At 35.5% G+C, this 25,211-nt stretch overlaps 1 protein-coding gene across 1 annotated transcript; it reads right to left on the minus strand.

The window, feature by feature from the left end:
• Nucleotides 1-215: 215 nt before the first annotated feature.
• LOC116307566 (uncharacterized) lies at nucleotides 216-22,404 on the minus strand. Its single transcript, XM_031717858.2, has 16 exons — nucleotides 21,848-22,404; nucleotides 14,825-15,403; nucleotides 13,517-13,576; nucleotides 12,797-12,834; nucleotides 12,129-12,322; nucleotides 11,022-11,118; nucleotides 10,612-10,694; nucleotides 9,778-10,077; nucleotides 7,177-7,360; nucleotides 6,179-6,283; nucleotides 5,633-5,690; nucleotides 5,165-5,333; nucleotides 4,424-4,535; nucleotides 3,877-4,043; nucleotides 3,388-3,520; nucleotides 216-2,599 (listed from the first exon to the last, which is right to left on the minus strand). The coding sequence occupies exons 1-16, from the start codon at nucleotides 22,293-22,295 to the stop codon at nucleotides 2,366-2,368; spliced, it is 2,961 nt and encodes a 986-aa protein (XP_031573718.1). The 5' UTR covers nucleotides 22,296-22,404; the 3' UTR covers nucleotides 216-2,365.
• Between the last annotated feature and the right edge of the window lie 2,807 nt (nucleotides 22,405-25,211).

A 25,211-nucleotide genomic window follows, 5' to 3' on the forward strand; every position in this document is an offset into this window, starting at 1 on the left:
GATTATTTGGATTAACAATAACCCAAATATAAGGACATTTTAAAGCATATGAAATATAAACAACTTGATTTGCATTTAATAATAATTATTAATAACTTAACAATGTTAAATGAAGTCAAGTTATTGAAGATTGATTCTGAAGATGAATTGAATTACTTTGCAATAGATTTGGAATTATTTTAATGATTTACATTTAGCAAAGTAATGTGAATGTGTAGATAACTTATTTATTGTAATTTTTTAATATTTTACATTCTTTAATATAAGATAAATATAAAGCCAGAGTCTAATTTTTTTCATATTGATATACTGTGTCTTTCATTAAAAGGTCCATCTTAATAAACTGGTTTAAAATATTTTTTTCAGATGTTGCATGTAAGAAACAGTATTAACTGCTAGTACTAGATTTTCGTAAACTCACTTAACTATTGCTGGATATAAAAAATAGCATTTAGAAATTGTCGTACAAAAGATGGAGCTTAATTCAAAGTTGTCCTTTGAAAAATAATATGAGGTTGTTTGAAGAGAAAATCATCAAGCGGACATTTTTGACACTTTGAAAAATCAGACAGATATAGTTCAATTATTATAATAAAGATAGTTGTCATATAAAACATGACAGCTTAAGGTAGTTTTTCGATGGTGGTGGCTACACTGATATGATGCATGATTATTAGAAGTAAGCTGGGTTTTTAATGTTTTCCCATTTCAGACCAGAGTGTCATTTCTTAGAGTATCATTTCTTAGCTTTGTTTAATGGTTGTGCATGATAAGACACATGAATAATATGAATGCAACTGAAAGATTATAGGAATCTTATTGTGTCCAGAAAATTATCCATACTCCACTCATGGAGGAAATTGGAAATTCTGGAGGGGAGGGGGTTCAGAGAAAGAAGAAAATTATGCAGACTTTGTATGGAAGAAAATGGAAGTTTCTGGGGGTAGGGGGGTCCTTTTACAAATTCCCTCCATATGGTAGGGTTATGGATATTTTCTGAAACTACACAATCCCAAGAGAATGATGTGATATGAAATGGGTTAACATTATACCTGAGCTAAAAACAACAGCATTTGCCATATATGTCAGACTTCATTTTTAAGTAAGTTCCAGTAATTTGCCAATATATCCAAGTATTTCACAGACCTAACTAGTTGTAAAAAAATAGTTATCACAGTCCTAGATAAAATCACACTGTTTTATGTTCCCGACAGATTAATTGAAATGAAACAACAGCTGAACAAACCATAAAGTAAATGCTAATTAAATAATGTTTGATAAACCTAATTTTTTTGTCAATAATATTAATAAATGGTTAAAATGACTATATATAATATATGTGACCTATCTTTCAGAAAAATGTTGTAGATCGGAGATCTAAAATGGGCAATCAAGACTAAGCTAACTTGAAAGTCATGTATCCAATCTAAAAGGATACTATGTTGCTCGGCTGTGAATATATTACAATTTGCAGCATGCTACTCGTTCTGAGATTTCAGATTTCCGACTGACAATGTTTTTTCTTTTTGAAATAGGCGATACACACAATTATTTAAACAATTTGTACACTATAATGTACCTATGACTGAAAAGAAGTTCACACTCCATGCATGATGAAATGTTTACTAGTTTACAACTATTGTACAAGAAAGTGAAGACGATGATTACAGTAAAAGTGTTTTGTAAAATTAATGCAGCAAATGCCTTGATAGCAGAGGTTGATGTAATGGCTTTCTATTAGGAAAAGGATTTTTTTTTTTGCTGGGAATTTTTTATCTAATTTCATAGTCTAAGCAAGCAAAATAAAAGGACCCACACAATGGGGACATTGCAAATTTAAAGTTAAAATCTTTGACAAAAAGCCAAGCAATAAGGCCTCTGAGGGCAAGACATTTAAACAATTATACCAATGACGAATAATATACAAATAACAATGTCTACATCACAAGATCAATATGTAAGCCACAGCTGACTTACATTGTTAAATATATTTATTATAATATAATATAGATATATTTATGTATAGAATATATAATATATGCATGATATTTCACCAATTAAACCTTGAAAAAATATTGATACCAAGTTTCAATTTTTGATTTAATCACCCCGTAGATGAACCTGTGGCCATATTAATGGAATTATTTAGTTTGATATATAGTATCAACGAGTCTTTTTATATTGAAGATTCACAAGGAGATTCCCAAGACTATATTAGCCCTAGGGTTTTAGTACGGGCAATAAGACACCTACCCTTAAGATGGGAAGTGACCTCCAAGTGTCTCTATATCAGAGATAATTCAGATAATTATGTGCCTGCACAAAAGTCCATGAAGATTAATAAGCATAATTATTATTGCGCCAATCAAAGCAGTACCTTTCCATGCTGCTTCATGATCAAATACTCAAATGAGTATGTCATATGAAGGCGTGACCACTGATGTGGTTCAGTGGTCAGATATGAGAATGTAGTGTGTGTCGCGGGTTTTTTGGTGGCGATGTAATTCTCTACGGCAGGAAAGACTTTATATTTACTCAGGGAAAGCATTATCGATGTTGCTTCAGAAACTGGTTCCAGTTCAATGGGTTCAACCTTGACCTGAGGAGAAAAAAGAAAAGCCATTAGAATTCTAGTATTTTCAAAGATTAAATTAAATCTTACTATGTTATAGATTGAATAATAAATTAAAGAACATGGGCTTGAGAGAACATAAGAGAAGTGTTAGGAGAAGCATGATGCATAGCACCTGCTGTTGCTCTCATAAAGCATGCACTTGACAATCAACTGACCACAAAACGTTAAAAACTTTTATAACTAATTTTCATAACTAATGTTTAATTTTTTAAACTAATTTTAAAATTTATTACATATAGTCAAAGAAGATCTCTGTCCCACAAGAAAACATGGGAGACAGAGGCCCTAAATACAGGTTTTTATTATTCCTTCCCCTCGGTCCATACTCATTGCCTGGGTGGATTCATTTAGACACTACTGACTAGGGAGGGATTTCTTTAATTTATTCATGTTTTCCATTTCAGAACGCATGTTAGTCCTTTGAAAATGATATTAATTTGTCCCAGTTATGTCCATAGAGGACTACAGTCATTTACTAAAATGTTATCAGGAGAGAACAAAGAAATAGCATTCAAGGGAAGTACACAGTCATATGGTTGTCTTAAATAGGAAACCTTACACTCAAGCTTTTAAAGGCCAATTCTAATCCTCTCTTTAGTGGATGGGTTGGATATATATTGGTACTTTTTTTCTCATGCTGTCAGTAAGATTTGCCCTACTTTAGTTTTTGGTCATCGTGAGGCCAATATTTCGAATCTTGATTTTTTGGCTGTATTATTTATTTTATTAGAGCATCAGCTATAAGGTCATACCTCTTTCTTGTAATCTCTTTTGATGCTTTCAACTTCATCTCTACAGAGTTTGCACACATAGATGATCCTGGCGTCTAGCTGAAGTCTTTCATAGATTTCTTGAGTTATGTTATCACATGAAGCATGAACCCACCTTAAGAAAAATGCAAAAAGGGATCAGTAGGTCCAACAGAAATAGCAACACAATAGATATTGTAAGAATACTATTAATATTGAGGTCAGGATTCATAATAATACTTGAAATATTTGTCTCTGACTTAAAATATTTACAGACATTTCGATGAGTGACCACAGATCTACTTCAGTGTGCAGTTGGTATTTGGGCATGTGCATTTTGAATGTTGGTATTAGCGCACGTTAGAGTCCCATACAACAGTTCTATGAATTTCTGGATGCTTGATAAAGTCATTCTTTGACTTAGGATCTTCCATAGAATATCAAGCTTCTTAAAATTTGAAACATTGAGACATGAGCAGCACCTGTACCTACCTAGTACAAGAGTCACACTGTACTACTTTCTCCTGTACATTATGATGGTGACACAGTGGACATCCATTGGCTTTATGAGTCTGGTAATAACATCCATTACACAGTGAATAGTCCATGTACCACTGACTTGCTTTCCTTGACCCACACTGCCTGCATTTACGACATTGCTGCAAAAATATACCATTATGCTATATAAGCAACAGCAGATCCAGGATTTTGGAGGAAAGTAGCAGTTAGCAAGGTCACCACCATTAAACATGAAATCTTAGGGTTGCCAATCGTAACTTTGGGCAAGTTGACAAGCAAGTGCCTGACAAATGCACAGGAGCCAATTAACACTACAAGCCATAAAATGGACCTTTTATTTTGTAAGCACTTTTTTTCCCTGACAAGAAACTATATAAATTTCTCAAAACATTTCCCTTTTTGTCAAATTTTAAATAAAATTACAGAATGGTAACCTGTATTTTAGGGCTACATTACTAACACCACTAGAAAACTATGAGGTTACTGGTTAGAAGCATAAATAGACACATCACACACTTACTTCACACTTCCAGTTCAGCCCTTTCATTGATGATAATAGCTCACAACAAAATATGTGACAAGCCTTGTTACATGTTCTGCACACAACAAGCTTTTCTAGGCTGGACACTTGCCTTTAAGTAAAAAAAGGTAGGTAAGGAATGCATGTATTAATAAGAAACAATGTATCATTCTTCTTTTCTTCATTCCTTCCTTCGTCCATTTTTTTTCATTTGCCCATGCCATTCACTTTGTCTCCCTTCTTTCCTCCCTCTCTCCCTCCCTCCTGCCTGCCTTCCTTCCTCCCTTCTTCCCTCCCTCCCGCCCTTCCTTCCTGCCTTCCTTACTTCTTTCCTTCCTGCCTTCCTTACTTCCTTCCTTCTTTCCTTCCTTCCTTCCTTCCTCTCTCCCTTCCTTCCTTCTTTCCTTCCTCCCTCCCTTCTTTCCTTCCTTCCTTCCTTCCTCCCTCCCTTCTTTCTTTCCTTCCTTCCTCCCTTCCTTCCTTCCTTCCTTCCTTCCTCCCTCCCTTTTTTCCTTCCTTCCTTCCCCCTTTCTTTTCCTTCCTTCCTTCTTTCCTTCCTTCTTTCCTTCTTTTGATCATTTGTTATACCTTACTTCTTCCTTGCCCCAACCCTCTATTTATCCTCCCTTAGTGTCTTTTTTCCTTTGTTTTTGCCTTCCTACATTCTCTCTACTACATTTCTCTCAGTCTGTTACTTCAACTTTCTCTTTCTGCCCCACAAACAATAATTAACAAAATTACCTGCAAGATTGACATGACTTGCACATAAAACATTCCCATCCAGCTCTAATTTGTTCAGTTGGTCTAAGAGGGGGGTTACAGCATTGGCCATGATAATGGCACCCACAACGTGAACACAGCAGCAGTTCTGACAGATCACCTCCACCTAACTTGCACTTTTCACAATATGCTAAAAAAAGTCAAAACCAGACTTGTAAAATTAATGTTAATGTTATTTTAGCATGTTATGTGTCCAGACTACTCTGGACTATTCATTTTTCAGGGAGGGAGGGGTTTGAAGGGTAGGATTTGATTGGTAACCCATACAAAAAATATTCATGAACCCCTAAAATTGTTGCATAAAAACATGGCCCCTCACTTGTTTTTCATTTTTTCTCTAACTAAAAGTGAAGTGGAAAAGGGGGAGAATGTATTAATATACAAAAAAGCAAGATTTGGGGAAAAAATTGATGGAAAATAAATACTAACCTGTTGAAGCTACCAAGGAAAAATGATCTGGACAGTGCAGTTTCATAGTCTTGACATCCTTCAAATAAGCACACAAAAATGTTAGATTCCCTGCAAGCAGGAAAAAAATCTGCAAACTTTAGTTAGGTAATTAATTTCTTTAAGCATGCTACATGATTGCATGCTTAACAATTTTAATTTGACATGAAAACATTTTGAAAATCGAGAAAAACCTCAAATCTCTTAAAAAATATATGACAACAATTTTGGAGTACATCTATTGATAATACACTCAACAAAATTACTCCATTCTGATTGTACAAGAGGATTTACATTTAAATCCCATTACATTCAAATTGTACTCTGTAGAGTCCCAATTAATTTGCTCAGTTTTGTTGACTGTACACAAAAAGTTGCACAATCTTCTTGTACAATTTGGAATTGATAGATACTCTTGATGTATCTAAAAGGCTCATCCAATTTCGAAAACTTTCAAAATATCACTCCTCGTACCTATAAATTCTGAATTGTATTCAAGATCTTGCGATTTCCTATACAGATTAATACCTGGTAAGTCCCTGCTGCCATCGCACAAGGAAAGTGATATAGTTTTTGACAGCCATCTGCTTCACACTTTATACTGGCTCCAAAACCACCACAATGATAACATTTCTGAACAAGAGTTCAAGAGAAATAACAGTTGGTGAAACTCAGTTGGTTATTGCTTTTCACCAACGCAAGTAAAGCAGTGATGCAGCTCAACTGGGTCAAACTAAAGCATGTGTAGGTATCTCATCTAACACTCAGGGTCTTAAAATGACTGAGGAGAAGGTGATGCCCTTGTAATTACACCTGCAAATGATTAGACCTTCAAGTCTTCTTGGACAAGGACTTAAAACCATAGGCCCTGTCTCCCAACCCTTCCTAACCAACAGTAAATGGGGGACATGAAAGAAACTGTTGAATTATTCGTGTAAGAGTAGGGGATTGTCTTCCGGTTCAACAGCCTATCCCAATTTGGAGGCATAACACTAATGTACTAACAAATCACTCATGATTGTAAGCTGCACGGCTGCCTTAATAATATGCAGCCCGTAAAGTCCTCCACTGCTCATAAATGTAAAGCGCATTGAGACAATGTGAAATGTGCTATACAAGAACCCCATTATTATCATTATTACTATCTCTGACAGCTGCTATACAGGGGATTGCTGCCCCTGGAGTACAGCTCTAATCAGTTTGAATTAGTTAGTTATTCTGTAGTAAATTTAGTAGTTGTAAGTTTAGCGTCAGTGCGATGTAATGTCTCTGGGTAGGACTTGGCAATGATGCCCTGTATCAATTTTTCTCAATGTAATAATCTATTTTCACCATTTTTATTGTAAATTGCTGTTGAAAAGCCTTTTTAGGAGCATTCAATAAAGTATGTATGTAAGTATGTATGTATCATGATCATAACATAAAAATAAAACTTGGGATGGTTCCATAAATTAAAGTGGCTGTTAATTGATAATCCAATAGGAATTTAGGAGACAGCAAAGCCATTTTGCTTTGATATTCTTTACCTTGGTTAATATTTGATTTGTTATGTCCACTGTCAACCCTGATGGGGAACTTGAAGCAATAGAGGAGAGGGTCCACGTGGCACACTTTTCATGCACCCACACACGCCCAGATGCATCACACAGATCAGACAGCTGCTGTTCTACCTTGAATCCAACACTTGTGATGCCATTAGGTGTTTTGGGACTAGAAAAATGGAAGCTTCATATTAATACCTTTTATTACTTATGTTTTATTCTATTTTTAGATAACTCACTGGGTTATTACGTGGGTCACCCTTTTTAAATAAAATTTATCGTATTGTATTGCTTTTTACTATTTACAAGGCATTTTTTAAAGGGGATAGAATGAAGGGGCCATAAAGAGTACAAATCTCCATTATTATGCAAGGGTATGGAAAAATTGATAGAAACCTATAAAAGGCATTAAAAAACTCATTAATAATTCATGATGGAAACATAATAGAAATCATGACCATGAGGGGGTTTTATATTAAATATATTAATTATAATATATTTAATTATATCAAATTTTGATATAGATTCGGCCAAGGGCGCTAAGACAGACGGATTGGGTTTTAAATATGTGTGATTGTTTCAGTTTTATTCGTAGATTTCTCATTGCATTGATATATGTTTGTTTCTAAATGGATACTAAATAGTGTTCACTTATCTTTCCATCCAACGGTCTTTCTGGTTCGAATCAGCCGTACAATATGAATATATTTACCACGTCCACCAACGGTCTTTCTGGTTTGAATCAGCTCAACGCTCTGTGTATTTACCGCTGTACTATCCGTGCCAAGCAGCGCCGTCGTAGCTTCGTTAGCGATTACTCTCCTTTAATAAGTTAATCAAATTTACCTTCAGTACAGTAAAATAGACCGGGGTAGGAAAGCAAGAGCGGTTCTTTTGTGCTCTTGTCTGCTCGGATAATCCAATTATTTTGGCAGTACATAGGGCACTTTGTTTACACAGCGATGACAGATATGACTTTGGCGAACGCAAAATGAACTGCCCAAACCACGGTTCGTTCTTCGTAATACGACACTCTCTCGATGACAGACCCGTCCTCGAGAACAGGCCCGTCTGTGCCTCAGTGTAACGTACATTTTTCAATAGCCGGTAAAGTAATCGCAAATAGATCATAGGAACAAATCAAATGGGAAATCGAAAGCAAACCCTGCTAGATAAAAAGCCATTTGTACATAGACAGGAACCCACACAATAATAATCGACATTCCCTAGTGCAGAGAAAGTTAGATGATGATACATATTTAACTATATCACAGATCATATATCATATCTCCATCGGTTGGCTACAAGTGGGCCCAGATAGCGCATTTATTTTTTTGAGAATCTAAAAATATTTCGGGCATTTATTTTGTTATCGATTTTGAAGGTATTTCAGGAACCCACTACCTTACCCATTACTATGATCCCACGAACCGCACCATAACACACTTTGTAAATCGATCACAATGATCGTTGGCTAACTTGACCTCGAGTTCGTATTACGAAGAACGCACCGTGGTTCGGGCAGTTCGTTTTGCGTTCGCCAAAGTCATATCTGTCATCGCTGTGTAAACAAAGTGCCCTATGTACTGCCAAAATAATTGGATTATCAGAGCAGACTGAGAGCACAAAAGAACCGCTCTTGCTTTCCTACCCCGGTCTATTTTACTGTACTGAAGGTAAATTTGATTAACTTATTAAAGGTTTAAAGGTGAGTAATCGCTAACGAAGCGGCGCCGGCGCTGCTTGGCACGGAGAGTGCAGCGGTAAATACACAGAGCATTCAGCTGATTCAAACCAGAAAGACCGTTGGTGGATCGGACGTGGTCAATATATTCATATCGTACAGCTGATTCAAACCAGAAAGACGACCGTTGGTGGACGTGGTCAATATATTCATATCGTACGGCTGATTCAAACCAGAAAGACCGTTGGCTGGAAAGGACGTTTATTTTTAAAGATAAGTGAACACTATTTAGTATCCATTTAGAAACAAACATATATCAATTACGATATAATCTACGAATAAAACTGAAACAATCACACATATTCAAAACCCAATCCGTCTGTCCTGGCACCCTTGATTCGGCTTCATTTGCATAAACTTTAACTTGGATTTTCTCCATCAAACTTGCATCATACATCATGAGTTTTTTAAGCCGTTTAATAAACTTGCAGATCGTGTTTTATCGGGTCTAAAACCACTCGGCTGCGCCTCGTGTTTTATACTCGTCAAAACACTCCTTTATCAAACAGTATTAAATGGTAGCTCTGTTGCCATGGCTATTATATTGTTGCTTTTCTATACAGTAAATAAAATCAATGACTAATAACCAATTATCTTTACTTCATAAATATGATCATTAACTAAGTATCTCACAAATACTGTGCTTGAGGTGAATAATTCTTTTAGTATTTCTAACACAAGTAAATTTAATAAATAATGGAGACAACATTAATAAATAATGGAGAAAACGGCTCATCGCCATTTTTCAAAATTGTAGGTGATAATAACAACATAAAATGTAAACTGTGACCAATAAGCGTGCCAGATTATTATATTCACTTGTGTTAAAATACTAATAGTACCTATTATGGATACTGCTGCCTCTGGAATCCTCATCTACTGTAGTCATTGTCTTCTCTTCTTCTTGCTCATCACCTTCACTCATGTTCTCTAATCTGTTTTGCCATTTTTCAGAAAGGCCTGTAACAAGCATCTTATTACCAGATGTTCCGTTGATTCCAGATGACGTCTGTAAAAACTTGCTTTGTTCTGCAATTGGCGAGTGTGTCTGGTGGACAACTGATGTTAACCTACCAAAACAAACCAAGTGACCCTGGCCAAGTCTGTCATCATTTGAGCAGTTGCATAACGCACATCGCATTCTGAAAACAAAGACAGCATGAGGCTCATTTTAGCTGGTGGTGGGTAAGCCTGAAGGAAGCATGAAGGAAGCATGATAGTGCAGCATGAAGAATGAGTAGGGGTCAACTCTAGCTTCTTTTATGCTTATATTTAGTATAGGTCGTGACAAGGGCAACTTCAAAACTTGAAAACACAAGTGAAATTAATCCTAAAATAATTTAATTCAGAATTCAAACGTGTTTCTTCATTACATTTGCTCTCTTCTATCAAACTTTTGACAATAATACTTCAAGGTTTTCTCCTTTACAAAAGAATATCATCAATCACTGAGCTTAAGCGTTGCTAGGCAACTGAACTAACAATCATAATCTAGTAATTCAGCCCTGCGAATGACAGAAAAAAGCTCTCCTTCATTAGCCAATCAGCATTGAGTAATTTTGCCCTATATGTGATAAAGGAAGTAATTGCCCCTTTTCGTTTGGCAAAATTTCAGGATTGACGATTAATAGTGACATATATAATATGCATAGTAAAAAGAATAATTTATAACTTACTCTTTTTGATAAGAACTACATTTATCTTGCTGTGATATTCTATTCCTGTCATCATTGTGAAAATACCTCAACTCTGGAGAAAACTGGGGAAAAACAACAACAGTTAATAAACAAATAAATAAATAAAAATAAAAATACATGAACGAACGAACGAACGAACGAACGAACGAACGAACGAACGAACGAACGAACAAATGAACAAGTGAATGAATAAATAAATGAATAAATAAAAAAATGAATAAATAAATGAATAAATAGTAAATAAATAAATACATCTTGCGCCGTGGGATTTCCCCGTGGAAATTGGGTCGCATTGAGAGAGGCCAGAGCTCATGATGAGAGGCAAGAGCAGTTATAATTATAGATGCCTTTTTGCTATTCCTACATTGAAATTTGATCTTCAAGTCTACCTTTCTTCTCTTGTGTTCAAGTGAATCAGAAGATTCAATATCAATTTCTTGGTCATCTTCACTTGATCCCGTAGCTGATGAACTTGTAGATTCCATTCTAAGAGTGTTAATGCCTTTATGTCAGTATTCATTGCATATATTACACCCAAAATGACAATAAAGGATTGATCACTGATTAACATGCTTGCATCCAGTTTTGGGTACACTCACACAGGAATCACTAAGCATGAAGGAAGCATGAAAGTGAAGCATGAAGGAAGAGTGAGAGTGAAGCATGAAGGAAGAGTGAAAGTGAAGCATGAAGGAAGAGTGAGAGTGAAGCATGAAGGAAGCGTGAGAGTAAAGCATGAAGGAAGAGTGAGAGTGAAGCATGAAGGAAGAGTGAGAGTGAAGCATGAAGGAAGAGTGAGAGTGAAGCATGAAGGAAGAGTGAGAGTGAAGCATGAAGGAAGAGTGAGAGTGAAGCATGAAGGAAGAGTGAGAGTGAAGCATGAAGGAAGAGTGAGAGTGAAGCATGAAGGAAGAGTGAGAGTGAAGCATGAAGGAAGAGTGAGAGTGAAGCATGAAGGAAGAGTGAGAGTGAAGCATGAAGGAAGAGTGAGAGTGAAGCATGAAGGAAGAGTGAGAGTGAAGCATGAAGGAAGAGTGAGAGTGAAGCATGAAGGAAGAGTGAGAGTGAAGCATGAAGGAAGAGTGAGAGTGAAGCATGAAGGAAGAGTGAGAGTTGACTCTAGCTCCTACAGCAACCTCTCGTAGCACCCAAAACCCAACGGAAGCACACTAATTATTGACCAATCCTATATTATACAGCATTTATGTGAAGGTGAGTTGTACATATAGGTATTTTGCTCTAGTTCAGCCATATTAACTTTATACTCAAAATTACAGCTGAAAGTGTTACTGAGTACTGCCAGTTAAACAAAAAAACATACTAAAGAGAAAAACCATTGAACAACAAAGATAAGAGAACCAAAATTAATGATACCAAGTCCAATAATCAAACCAGATCAAATGGTGAGAGGCAGTGTGCTACCGCTACACGGTACCCTCGGGTTAGGAAGAGTGTAGTTTCCTACGCACGTTAAAATATTCTATATGTAGTTTTACCTTTCTCTTTTCCTTTTAAAAACAATTTGTCCATGGTATAGGCCTGCAGAGATTGGACTTTTCTGATTCCCAGGTGACATAGGGAAAGGATGAGCCACCGCCATACGAGGGCTGTGACTTTCAGATGTTCTAGAGTAAGCATGAGAAATAACTCCTCCTCTGGGACTGTGGCTTTCAGGGGATCTTTCAGATTTCTGCAAAGAAAAAAGCACTAAAAAGGTTAATGGGAATATACATTGTGTGATTTTAAGTTAGGAACCAAGGATTAGGGGCATGGTGCAAATAACATTTTAGATTACTAATTATCTGGACTAGTAGATTACTTTGCTAGCTGGCTACTAGATTACTCTGCTAGGCTATAATATTGACTAGTAACACTGAAAATGTTAGTGTTGAGAACTGTATACTATTGCTTGTTCTGAAGCTAGACCACAGGTATCCCAGAAAATGAAGACCTTTTTTACACATAAAAAGGACATCTGGAAAAATATGGGAGGGGAGGGGAGGGGGTCATGCACATTCAAACTTAACTGAGAACAAAACCAAGAGAAAAAAATTCTAAAGTAGTGTGTCATTGTTGTCTTAAGCAGGAAGCACTTTATATTTATTGAGTTGGGAGGGAACTAGAAAACTAGTATGTATATTCTGGAATAGTATACTATCATTACCTGTGATCTTGGTGAAAGGTGCAAATGCCTTTCATCATCTAAAAAGAAAGAAATTTCATTGAAAAAATTCAATATAATCATTCTTAACTTTTCTGTCATACATTATAACAAATAGAGGAAGAATAAAATACTTTGCCATAAGACAGCTAGTACAGTGCGCTATTGTAAAACTGTGGAATGCATTCTATGATATATCAGTCATTTTTAAATGTAGTAAAACAGAAAATAATCACTATAGCTATTAAGAGCATGTGAAAATTATTCAAACTTTGTAGTTTAAAGAAGAAGAAAAATATTTTCAAAACTTGCAAAGATATGATTTTTGAAAAGTGTGATTTTTGCAAGAAAACCTTCATGGGATCGGAGCATAGAAAACTTGATTCTTGAAAATTTGAAAATTCATATCTTTGAGATTTTTGACATTATTTTCTTCAAACTTCACCATTTTTCTAATTTTAACATTATCTTTTCAGCTATGGTAATTAAAATTCTTCTGTCCTGTTAGTTTTAGAATTACATGATTGAAGCTTATTGTCACTGTTAATCAGATCCAAGAAATACCCAGAGCCCACATAAAAAGCAATAGAACTTCAATAGAGCAAGGAAATCTGAAGAGGAAGTTCTAGGACATTCTGGGGGAAGAAAGTGTAAGATAATTCTATCCTTATCAGGTGAATGATTGATGTGCATGATTTCTGGACCTATTAGAATTTAGTTTACCTGAGGAAGATGCGTTTGTTGTTCTGCCAGAGGAAATATAAAGTGAGTTTCTAAACCAATCTGCAGAATTAATATTGAAACTCATTAATCAAACTTGTTTGTCTCTGATCAGAACCTCTACTAAAGGTCTACTAATAAGAAGCAATAGGCCTCTTAAATTTGGACATAATGTTTTCCCATATTTTTCAGACCACATGTCATTCTCTTGGGAATAAGATTTTATGTTTGAGTTGTATCCATTTTAATGTGTCTTCTCCGCCTGTGCAACTGTTAATAAAGAAATTGTTCTCTAGGGAATGACTGATGAAATGAAATTGCAAAACATTTTGCCCAAGGTAAAGATGTCTGGCGTACAATTTGTATTTTCTGAGATTTTCATTATTCTGGAAACTGACTTATTTCAACGGCTTGAGAATGAGTCTTTTTATGGCTTGATATTTATCAAAAATTAACATTTCAGTATCACTGGTGAAAACAATCATCAAAAATGTGCTATTTTAACAGGTAGTTTGGAAATTGGTTCTTGTTGCTGTCTATCAGAGTTTTATTGAATCAATCAATCATCTTTATTGAGAGATGGTGACAAGTGACAATAACAACTGATAAGCTTATGGGACCACATTTTTCATTATCATCCAAGCCGTGGCAAAGGTCTAACCATTTGCAGATATTTTTAGAGCAATGGCAACAATTTCTACTGAGATATTTTAAGACCTTGAGTGTTGGTCCAGCTGAGGCTTGAAACATGACCTCCCACACAATAGTCCTATGACCAACCAATTGAGCCAACAAGGAGGCGGTTGAATGCATATCGCCCAGACTCAATTTACAGATCAAAAGCAAAATGAAAGATACACCAACATGTAGTATTGAAGTCTCTAGTTTGCATTTGGTTTTAGTTCAGAAAATTACGTTTTTGTATTGATGGGACCAAAAAATGAATGTCATAATTTTCTGAGTTCAGAGAATATTTAGAATTGCAGTAAATGTAAAACAGTTAGTCTTACATCCAGTGATGGCAGAGGTCACTACCAAAACATGTATGTTAAACTCAAAAGTGTAGTTCTGTTCTTAAAATGCTTAACTTCACTGATTACCTTCAGACCAAATGTAGAACAGTTAGCATTCCCCATCAACTAACTATTATGAAACAAATGTGGTTGTGCTGCAGTAAAAAGTGTAAACAGGCCTTAAGAAAGAGGGGCAAAAGTTACCCTCTTTCCTACCCATGGACCAATCCATGATTTAATACATGTATTCCACAACAAGGAGAAATCAATAAGAATAAAACCTTGCTAGAACACTCACCAGGAGGTTGTACCCTATCATAATGATAAGGATTCACACAAACTTTTTCATGCTTAAGGTCATAGCCGTACTGACAAAATTCTTTATGTCTCATCTCCATCTTGTGCACGTCAGCCCATCGCCATAATCTGGCATAAATAACATGAGGAAAATCTTTCTTTTCTCCTACTTGGAGTCTGCCATCCATAGTTCTTGGGACAGTGATACATTTTGATGCTGTCCTTCCTTTAGAAGTAATTGCAACAATTAAAGAATCTAGCTCATGGTATTTTTTTTTAAGTTTTTTCACTAGTGATTCTATTGCCCTTCTGCTGAAACTATCAGCTTCTGGGCTTTGATGCCGTAGTACCGAATGCCAGAGCAAATTGCGAACAATGATGGGACAGGGATCTGCTGAACATGGTATGGAATTGGAAGATGGGTGTGAGTTTGTTGAAACCGTAGGTCCGTAGTGTGAAGACTGTTGAGGTTCATATACAGAGGTAGTAGCAACAGTAGAAGGGGAGTGTTGGTCTTTAACGGGAGAATCTTCTGATTTTTCTGAATTTGATGACAATGATTTAATGGGTAAACTTGAAGCTGGAAGATGAAAAAAAGAAAAAAATTAGGATTATTTAAAAAAATGGACTAAAATGGAAAGTGGATAAGCATGATGAAGAATTGCACTGAATGACAATTTCTAAAATCAAGTTATTCAACACATGACAAGAAGTTTAGTGGTGTGGTGTAAATCCCTTTTTTTCCTTTTATTGCCATTTTCGATATTCTGCAACCCACATTTCAGGGCTTGCTGGAAGTTGTTTTTTTACTGCCACCCATCAAAAACGTAAAAGGTATCAACTGATTATTTTTGAGTGACGGCAGAAAAAAACAAATTTAAGTGCTCAGCTTGTAACTACCAAGTTCATAGAATATGGAAACCGCAGTAAACTGGTTTTCCATTTTCAATATTGACCACACACTAGTGCTACATTTAATATTCTACACATGCAACTCTCAAGTCATATGGTGATTTTCGTGGCAAGAGCAAAACTACAGAACACAAGGAAAGTAAACCCTTGAAGCAAGGGAGGAAACAGACCAAACAGACTGGGTCTTTCAGAATGTTTTGGAGTAAGTGGCCCAAGTCTGTGGTTTTTACGAGGGTAGCATGCAATAGCCAGTGGCTAACAAACCTGTGGCCCTCATTCCATGATCAAATTGCAATATAGAAGTTGATTTTTTGTGGAGGGAGGAAAATGGAAGAACCTGGAGAAAAACCCTCAAAGCACAGGAGAGAACCAACTACATGTAGACACTCTACTCACATACAACACTGAACAGTACAGGACTCGTTCGCATAAATGAGAGGTGAGCGCTCTCACCGCTACGCCACCCATGCTTCCTGATTTTAGCTGTCTTTGATTCTAAACAAGAAACTGAAGGTTCTTATTGAAAAGAAAAAGTAGCAGGTGCTTAACTTTAAAGCCATCGCCAGAGCTCTGACAGATGCAGGCTATTCAAAAAGCCCTTACAAACTTTATTTACATGTAGCATCACTGGATTTGAGTCAGCAAAATAACTCCCAGTGGTAAAAGACATATTTTCCTGCTACACCACTGTTTACTTGCCACCTTTGATGCCGTTGTTTCATGTTGATTCTGTTAACTTCCTGATACAGCTGATGCATTATGTTCAAATGGGATTTGTTAAAACATTAAATAACTAAACCTTGTTATTTTCTATTTCATAATTTCTATGGCATTTCTAATCCACATGTATAATCTATTTATCTTCAAGTTGAAAGTATTTTTTTGTTGGTGTGTTATGGTTTCAGGTGCTGTATGTAATCACTCAAATTCAACCTGTCACTCATATTCTTGTATAGCATGTGGTTAAATAAAAATTCAACTCATAATAAATTTATGACACCTTTTTTATCATTTCTACCTTTACCTGAAATACTACATGAAAGAGCAGACACTGAAGCAATGGTGGTCAGGAAACATTAACACCATCGTATTGTTATTCGTAAAATTGATCTTTTAATACACTTCTTAAAGGATTTTTTTTAAAGATTAACAGCAAGTTTACAGCACAGTTAATGATGTTTATAGAATTCAAAAGCAAATTCAAAGTAGTAATATTTTAAGAATTTTATTTTCCTTCAAGCAAGTGCTAAAATTTAAGTGATCATATTTGTAAAACAATAAAAAACACAAACTATAAATAAATTTGTTAATAGAAAAATGGTTCTTGTTTTACTTTTAAAAAGCAGGTGTTCTTTCTAGTTTAACAAATTGAAGACAGCAATAATATTTAAGAACAAACAACAATATGGCAGCTTAAAACAATATTATTTCAAATATGCGATATTAAATGGTCTGACAGTCTGACCAGTAGTATAGAGAAGAAGTTTAAATAAATTTAAGTTGATTTAAATTTTTTTTTAACAGAGCATGATTATAGGCAATATAAATGACCACTTCAAATGTGTTGGCGTTATTTCAATAATGGTTTACTTTGGTGATGAATTTAAATCAAAAATATATAAAAAATTGCCTCTAAAGACAACCCAAAATAATTTTAACATTTTATATCAGTTTCAAATAAAGAAAGTTTTAATAAGCTCCATAACATGCTTTACATTCTAAGAGATGGTTTTACAAGTGGTTTTATTTCTATAGTTATAAAGATTGACAATCAACTTGACATGACCAGACTGTTTGTCACCAGATAATCATCTTACAACAAGATGAGTAATGGCGTTAAAGGAACACTTACAGGTGCAACCTACCAAACTCTACCAACTCTTCAAATAAATGTTAATTATAGTTTAAATTTTTAATAACATGTTGTGCTTTGCCAAGCAAACAATTAAATGAATTGCATCCGCTATAAATAAAGGATCAATGCATGTGTTTTTAGATATATCTATAAGTGCCATTTCTTTGCAAGAATCTGTTATTAATATGATTTACTGGTAACATAATATTGTTGGTCCAAGTTGCGCTTATGAAAATATTTTTTTCATATTCATTAAGAACTCTTTATAATAATATTAATAATAATAAGATTGTTTAAACAGGAAACTCTCATCACAGAGTTTTTCAGAGAGGTCCAGCAAAAAATTTTTTTGATTGTCCGCAAGGACAAGCAAACATGAATTGAATTTAAGTTTAAACTACTGTGTTTGACACTAGCTTGGGCAAGTAATTGCTGAATAAATCCTTTATAATATAAGCTAGTCAAGCAATAAAACGACAATTACACCTATTATAACCATGACCTTGAGATAAGGCTGACTGATGACCTTCAAAAGTTAGAGCTGACAAACGTTGTTATGTAATATATACCAAGCACATGGTTTATGCTGATATAATCATTGATATTTTGACATACGCTTTAAGCTGTTTGCTATATTAATAAAAGTCATATTATGTGTAATAAAAGCAAACTTTTGTACAAGGAAAAGATGTCGACTTCTAAAATATCTGAGAAGGAAACAAAACAATTTTCCTTAAGGAAGACAACGATGACGAAAGATCAATATAGATTTTTGAAGTAATAAAAAGCATATTTTTAATATCTAGGTGTTTTAAAGATTTCTAACTATCTGAATACTGAAAAAAAAAACATTTTAATTTGAGAATATAAAAAAATGACTGAGCAAAATATTTATTTCTTGCAATCATTCATTATAGATGATTTCTTGCAGACAAATTAAAAGGAAAGCATGCATTGATTTTTTTTCAATGTACTTGTATATGTTTCAGAAATTCAGGACTATTTTCTCTTCTTACTTAACTAAAGCGATTTCCAGACATTTCTTTCTACTTCCTTCGAAAGCATAAATGCCTTGGACAACGTTTCATCTTCCAATAGGTATTTGGCCATTTAAACTTAAATCATATATTGACCTATTACTCCAGAGGAGGTGAACATACATGCATTTACCACACACTAAGCAAGAAAAACACTAGTAACACTAGTAACACTAGACAAGTCAAAGGGTTCACCAGACTTAAGCATTTCAGACACAACATGATGCTCTAGACATTCGTGATTATCCTGCACAAACACCAATATATTATTACCTTATTGGCCAACGAAGTTTATAAAATCAATTAACTTCATGTGTAAATCCAGAAATAGTATATAACAGTAGTTTAAGAGGAAATTTTTTTCAATAACGACAATAATGGCAAAAAGCGCCGAAAACTAGACCTTCGTATGAATTTTGATCCCAATTTTCGTTTTTTCTGATGTACTATGATAAAAATGCTTGTTTGAAGCAGTATTTTCAATTGTACAAAGATGTTTTGTTGCATTTGCGTTAGAATATAGCTTTGTCAGGCTTTTTTATAGAAAATGTATGGGAAATAAGCAAACGAAGGCCTAAACCTCATTTTCGATTCAAATTTTTGCTTTGGGTGAACACTTTGATTCCACTTTCATCAGTCATCACCACTTCCAAACAAGTTAAACTTTCTGAATAACAAGATTTTAGCCTTGTACAACAGCCTTTCTTCAAGAAAATTGTTTTTGGCGCTCACCGCTTGAATCAAGCTATGACAAATAGCTAATACTTCTAAAGACAAAACAACTTCAAGTAGAACAGAACAAGCAAGAGCATATATATCAAGTTTGTCTAAAAATCCTGAATTTGGCTTGTCTTGAGGAGATGTTATCTTAAGCTTTGACCCTTCTGAGACTCAAGAGTTTGATTAAAAGTTCCAAAACGATTTGTAATTTACTCCAAAGATCGTCTTTGGGGGAGTAGTAGATCTTAAACCTTAACCTTTTGGCAAGCATATGCAACACGTCCTTGAATGGGTAAATATTAAATTTCCAGGTTTTGATATTCTGCGAACTCGGCAGTTATAAACTGCATGATGAAATTTGATTTTTTGCTTTTGTCAATCTAAAATAATCATAACCTTTCATATTTATGACTGGAGGCAGTAAAAAAAACAATTTTACGACAATAGGTTGAACTACCTGAGTTCACAGAATATCAAAAACCACCGTAATCTTTCTGAGAACATAATTTTTGACTTAGACAAAACAAACATAACAGGGTGTTAAAGGGGGGTATGAATCACATTTCACAGAAAATAAACCAGTCAAATCATGTCTAGCAAAATAATGAAAATGGCCACTTCACATTTCAAGAAAAATAAAAAATGGTCAAATCATGTTTCATGAAATAACGTTACCACCATGACAATACCTGAAGACCTCAGTGCAAGGTTGAGAAACTCAAGCTTTACAATTTATTTTTAATTGGAAAAATCTCAACTATTCATGATAGAGTAAAAATTTTTCCTCTTTTTTCCTTAATTATATAATCAAGTGGGTGATATCGTTCACGCAAAACATCTCCTTAGTATGTGTAAGTTTGCTGTTAGTGTTATGCAATAGATAACAAAGAAATAAAACGTCGTTTCCTAACCAAACTTCTTTCCTCGCCACTTTGGCAAAAAATATAAATAGAATTTCACACGTTTTCAAGGAATTTTTCGAGGTTTATTCAGGCTTGCTACGTGACCGGAAGTTGCCCACCATTGCATTGGCTAAATATGACGGATAATCTTTATGTAAAAACCATCAACATTTCAAGTATATATTGATTTATCACCGAAGCCATCATTCGAATTTTCTCTCAATAATCGAAAATCTATACATTTTTTTCTTGTACCAAAGTAAGCTTACGAGTTCACATCAAAAACGTGCACCAGTTAGCGCAAATCCTTCATAAAATTTTTACGAATTAAAAGATCGGCAATACTAAGGATACAAAGACTGTATAAATTAAAAATCTATTTTAAAACATAAGCGCATTCTTTGAAAACCTTGGGTTTTTCAAATTCACTTTCGATAGAAAAGACAACTATAACTCGAAAGGTTGAATGTTCATTCGAAACGAAGGATTTCTCCGGCCGTATTTAAACGAATACTTCTAAGTTAATGTATGCTAAATAGGGTCTCCGGGGCTCCCGAATATAAATAATGAAGATTATGTATGTAAGGACGTAATTGGGTTGCTTGTTCGGGAGTTTAAGCAAAAGTTGTGGCGAAATTCTGGTGTAAATGCGCTTAAAACCAAGCGGAACTAACGCCCCAGGCCTATACAAAAATAGAATCGTCTGCAAAGTTAAATTAATCGGGTTGCAGACGACATTTCAGACGTTTTCAGACGAGAACTATCCCAGCCAGACAATGACCACTAACCAACAATAATACTTAAACAAAACCCAGACAAAATAAGTCTTTCTAAGTTTAGCCACCGATTTACGCTCGTTGGACTTCCATGGCGGTCAAACCACACGGCCCAAGGTCATAGGAAAAAACGACATATAAAATACTCGCACTTCTCGAGCGAATCTCAAATGCAAAATAGCTCTCAAGCTGTGGTGCAAACAATAGCTGCGCAGCTTTAGGAACGACAGCCCACTCCCAAAAAATTTGCATTCATCTTCGACGACTACATGAATTAATGAGTCGAGCGGGACAAATAATTCTAGCTGATTCAAAGGGGTGTAAATACGCCAGACTCAGACGCCTACTCAGACATGTCCCGACTACACTGTCGTGATCTCGTAAGCAATTCGACTAGGAAAAGGTCAAAAGTGGCCTCTACCTCGGTGGCGGCTTTAAAAAGAAAGCGGAAAACCAAAATGCTTTGAAGTTGACGTTTAATATTTACGGGGCAGGCCTTGGTGCCCTGCTGGAGTTGTGGCACAAAGAGTTGGGTACCTTCGAAACACGTACGAAATTAAACACACACCAAGGAATTGGAGATTTTGGGTCCCTTACAATAAAATTATCAAAGGAAAAATTGAGTGGGGTTGTACTTTCGAGAGCGGTGAAAGATAAGTCCCAAATATTATTTTATTCCGTAGGCTTTTAGTTCGTGTCTCCATCAAGACGAAGGCACATCTCTCACGCTGAGGTGGACATAAAACCACAACACGGGTTCACCTCAAATGAATTCAAAATCAATGTGAAATAAAGGCAAGCTAGATGGCTAGAGATACTCACCGGCTGGGCTACGAATACGCTCATAGTGGTACGGATTGACACAAACACTCTCATATTTCAAATCATAACCATATCGGCAGAAGTCCAAGTGTTTCATTTCCATTTTTTGAATATCTGGCCATCGCCATAACCTAGCGTAAATTACATGAGGAAAGCCTTTACGCTCACAGACTTGTAGTCTTCCGTCCAAAGTTCTTTGTATCGTAACACACTTGGACGGTTTAGCTCCATTTGTAGTGATCGTAGTTATTAAAGACTCTAACTCATCGGTCTTTTTTCGAAGTTTCTTGACCAAAGACTCTATAGCTCTCTTGGCAAATTTCTCGGGTTCACCCCCTTGCCTATGACAAGTTGTATGGCACATCAGGCTGAGTACGATACTCAAATTCGCATCTGATGAACTTGGCGCTCTCTTCTGACTCGTCGACGGGGCCATACTCTTCTCCATTTTCGGATCCTTCGACCCTCAGTCTTTATCTTTTCAAATCCCAGCCATTATTGGGTCATTCTGAAGTAAATAGCAGAGGTTTTTAGGACCCATCCTCATCGTAGCTCTCTCATGAGAGAAAACAACTTGAAATGCGCAGAAACACGTCTAAACTGAGACCATAATTGACATGTACTTCGGAATCTTTCGACCAATCACATCTCAAATTGTACAATAATAATTGCCTCTTACACGAGTTTGTGTCCATCAAAATGAGTGACAGGTCATTGTAAACAGCTCTAGATTCCTAAAGGACGTTGAGTTTTTGGTCGAATTACGTACGCGAATATTAGTTTTTTGCGCCTAAAAATTATAAGAGTGTATTTGTGTTGATTCCAACGATGTTTAGAAGTATATTAGGACAAGCATTCTGTCACGTACAATAATTTTTCTGATAAATTTCCGGTTTTGAGTCACTCAGCTAGCATCTGTTTTTGCATAATAGGCCGTCATGTATTAGATTTATTAGAGCCATTTCTACCTTCACCGCCAATGACTATAGGAAACATTTTTCAACGAAGATTTCCATTCTGTTTTATAGTCGAACTATTTCGATAACATCTCGTCTTAACTTCCAACAGAATGGTTGAATTCATAATGATAATTTGCATGACTAACCACTTCAGTGCAACAAATTTATCTTTATTATACACGATTTCTTACCCCCTGTAAGATTCTTAACACGAAAGCAGAAAAAGACCAGTATCTAGGGCTTGAAGATCGAGAAATATGGCAAATCTTCGTCATTCTTAAAGGATCTTTTATTGTGTAAACAATACCTGTTCGGACACATACAGACATATCAATATGAACCAAATTTAGCATATACTTTAGCCAAAAACTTTTAAATGAAAATGATTAAAGATTGATATCGTTTTTAAAGAATTTAAGAAGATTTCTCGATGCTTTCTCGAAGAAGAAGGCTCGAATCACGAGAAACGACCAGCAAATGTCACATTTTGAGCCTCAATGTGGTGCTGGAGAGTAGAAGGGGTCGGGTAGTAAAGAGCGGTCGCGTGAAAAAACTCTGTTTTGATCGGTTTATTTTGGTCCAAATTGACCCAGTGGCTTGTAAAACGCTTCAGACACACTCCTGGTAAAGCAACGGCGGAAAGACCGTCTGGAAAGCGTCCTTGTTTCTGTCTGGTTGTACGTCTGGTAGACCGTCTAGGTCGCTTATGTCTGCTTATGTCTCGTTTTAGGCCATCACGGCCTGCTAACGTCGACTCGCTTCGCCACGCATCCAAAATAAACCCCACTAATTTGCATTTCAAAGGATTTAGCGCTTTTCGTTTAAAACCACCTTTATTTGATTTAACTGTCGGTTTTTCTGGAACCTCGATGATCAAGATTGTTTTTGGAGTTCGTTTCCTTTACAAATTAAGAAGAATATTTTGTATTTTTTTAGTTAAAAGCGTAAAAAATATGTTTGTTTGCATTATGACGTCATTCCATCGAGATCTCATGAGGTCTTTTTGTGTTTCAAAGAGAGCCATCAAAAATCCCCCTAGGAATATACAGTTTGGATTTACTTTTTCGACAAGAAAAGAAAAGGGAAAATTCCAATATTTTTAGTTATTCAAATTTGACTTAACTAAATCAATAAGATTGCAAAAAAATGTTTTCTGAGGGATTCGGGTCATGTTTGTAAGGCGCGGGGGCGTATCAGTGATATTGTTCGGGATCAATGCTAGACATATTGGCGCTACGTTTATTCACTCGATTCTCGTAGCTAAGAGTAAGTCCAAGTAAAATCAATAATAATAATGAGAAACAAGTAAATTTAGATCGAAACAGAACTCAAACAATTGGCTCAGAATTGGGAAAATTTTTGCTCGAAGCGTCGTACGTGGCCGGCTCAAATATAAGTTTCTAAAAGCAAATCAATAATAAGCCACTGGCCGTATCATATTTTCATGAACATCTTTTTTATTGGGATTTTTGCTTGGGATAACTTTTAATTTTCATCCTTATATATAGATATTCAAAAACCTTGTGAACGGTTCGATGTACACCTGTCTAAATCATGCAGGTGCTCCAACACTTCAGGTGTCAAACTTCTTTTTTCAACAACCAGAAAAAAAGGAAAATGCATCATTGGTGTTAGAGAAAAATTCTTATCACATTGAAAAAAAAAAAAAAACCCAGAATCAAAATATAGTGACTTTTGGAAGAAGATTGTCATGCGTGGCGGCCACGTGAGTTATAATAATGTGGAGGGAAGTAATTTGTCAACGTTTGACCATTTTTGCTACTCCGAAGCAAGATAAATTCAACAATAAATCTTAATTCTTGACCGGCACGTCAGTATTGCCAGCATTCATCGCCTCGCATTTATGATTTTGATAAATGTTTTTTTTCTTTTGTCATTTTTGTTGTTTAATCCTTATGAGCTTAAGACTTTGTTCGTTAGTTGTTTTTTTTCTTCTAATGATTTTTATTGCGTTCTTTTCATTTTATCACTAGTGAAACCACCACGGATTAACACTAGGATCATTCGGACGTTCAGAACTGTCGTCAGGATTCAGTCTTATGATAATTACTGAAATGACAATAGGCCACTTCGAATTGTGTTTTAGTCGTTTGAAATTACGCTTCCTTCTCTCTTTCTTTTTGTACTTTCTTTAAGCAATACAAAGCTGCTTCTCTACTTGCGTGTTATTTGCTTTGAAATTCAAAAACCCCGGCATTCTATTTAGTTATTACTCCCGTTACGATATTAAACGAACGCTGAAACAATCCTAATGATACATGTTCTTGTCGTGTGAACACATTTCATAACATGACCATTAATTTTCCGCTACAAACTATATGAAGTTAATATACAGGACTCGTGAGTTCTTTTTTGTTGGAAGAGGACATTTCTCTGTTCTTTTT

This window comes from Actinia tenebrosa, unplaced genomic scaffold (genome assembly GCF_029948245.1).
Source record: "Actinia tenebrosa isolate PJP-AT-01 unplaced genomic scaffold, QUT_ActTen_1.0 PGA_scaffold4__44_contigs__length_22323623, whole genome shotgun sequence".
NCBI lineage: Eukaryota > Metazoa > Cnidaria > Anthozoa > Actiniaria > Actiniidae > Actinia > Actinia tenebrosa.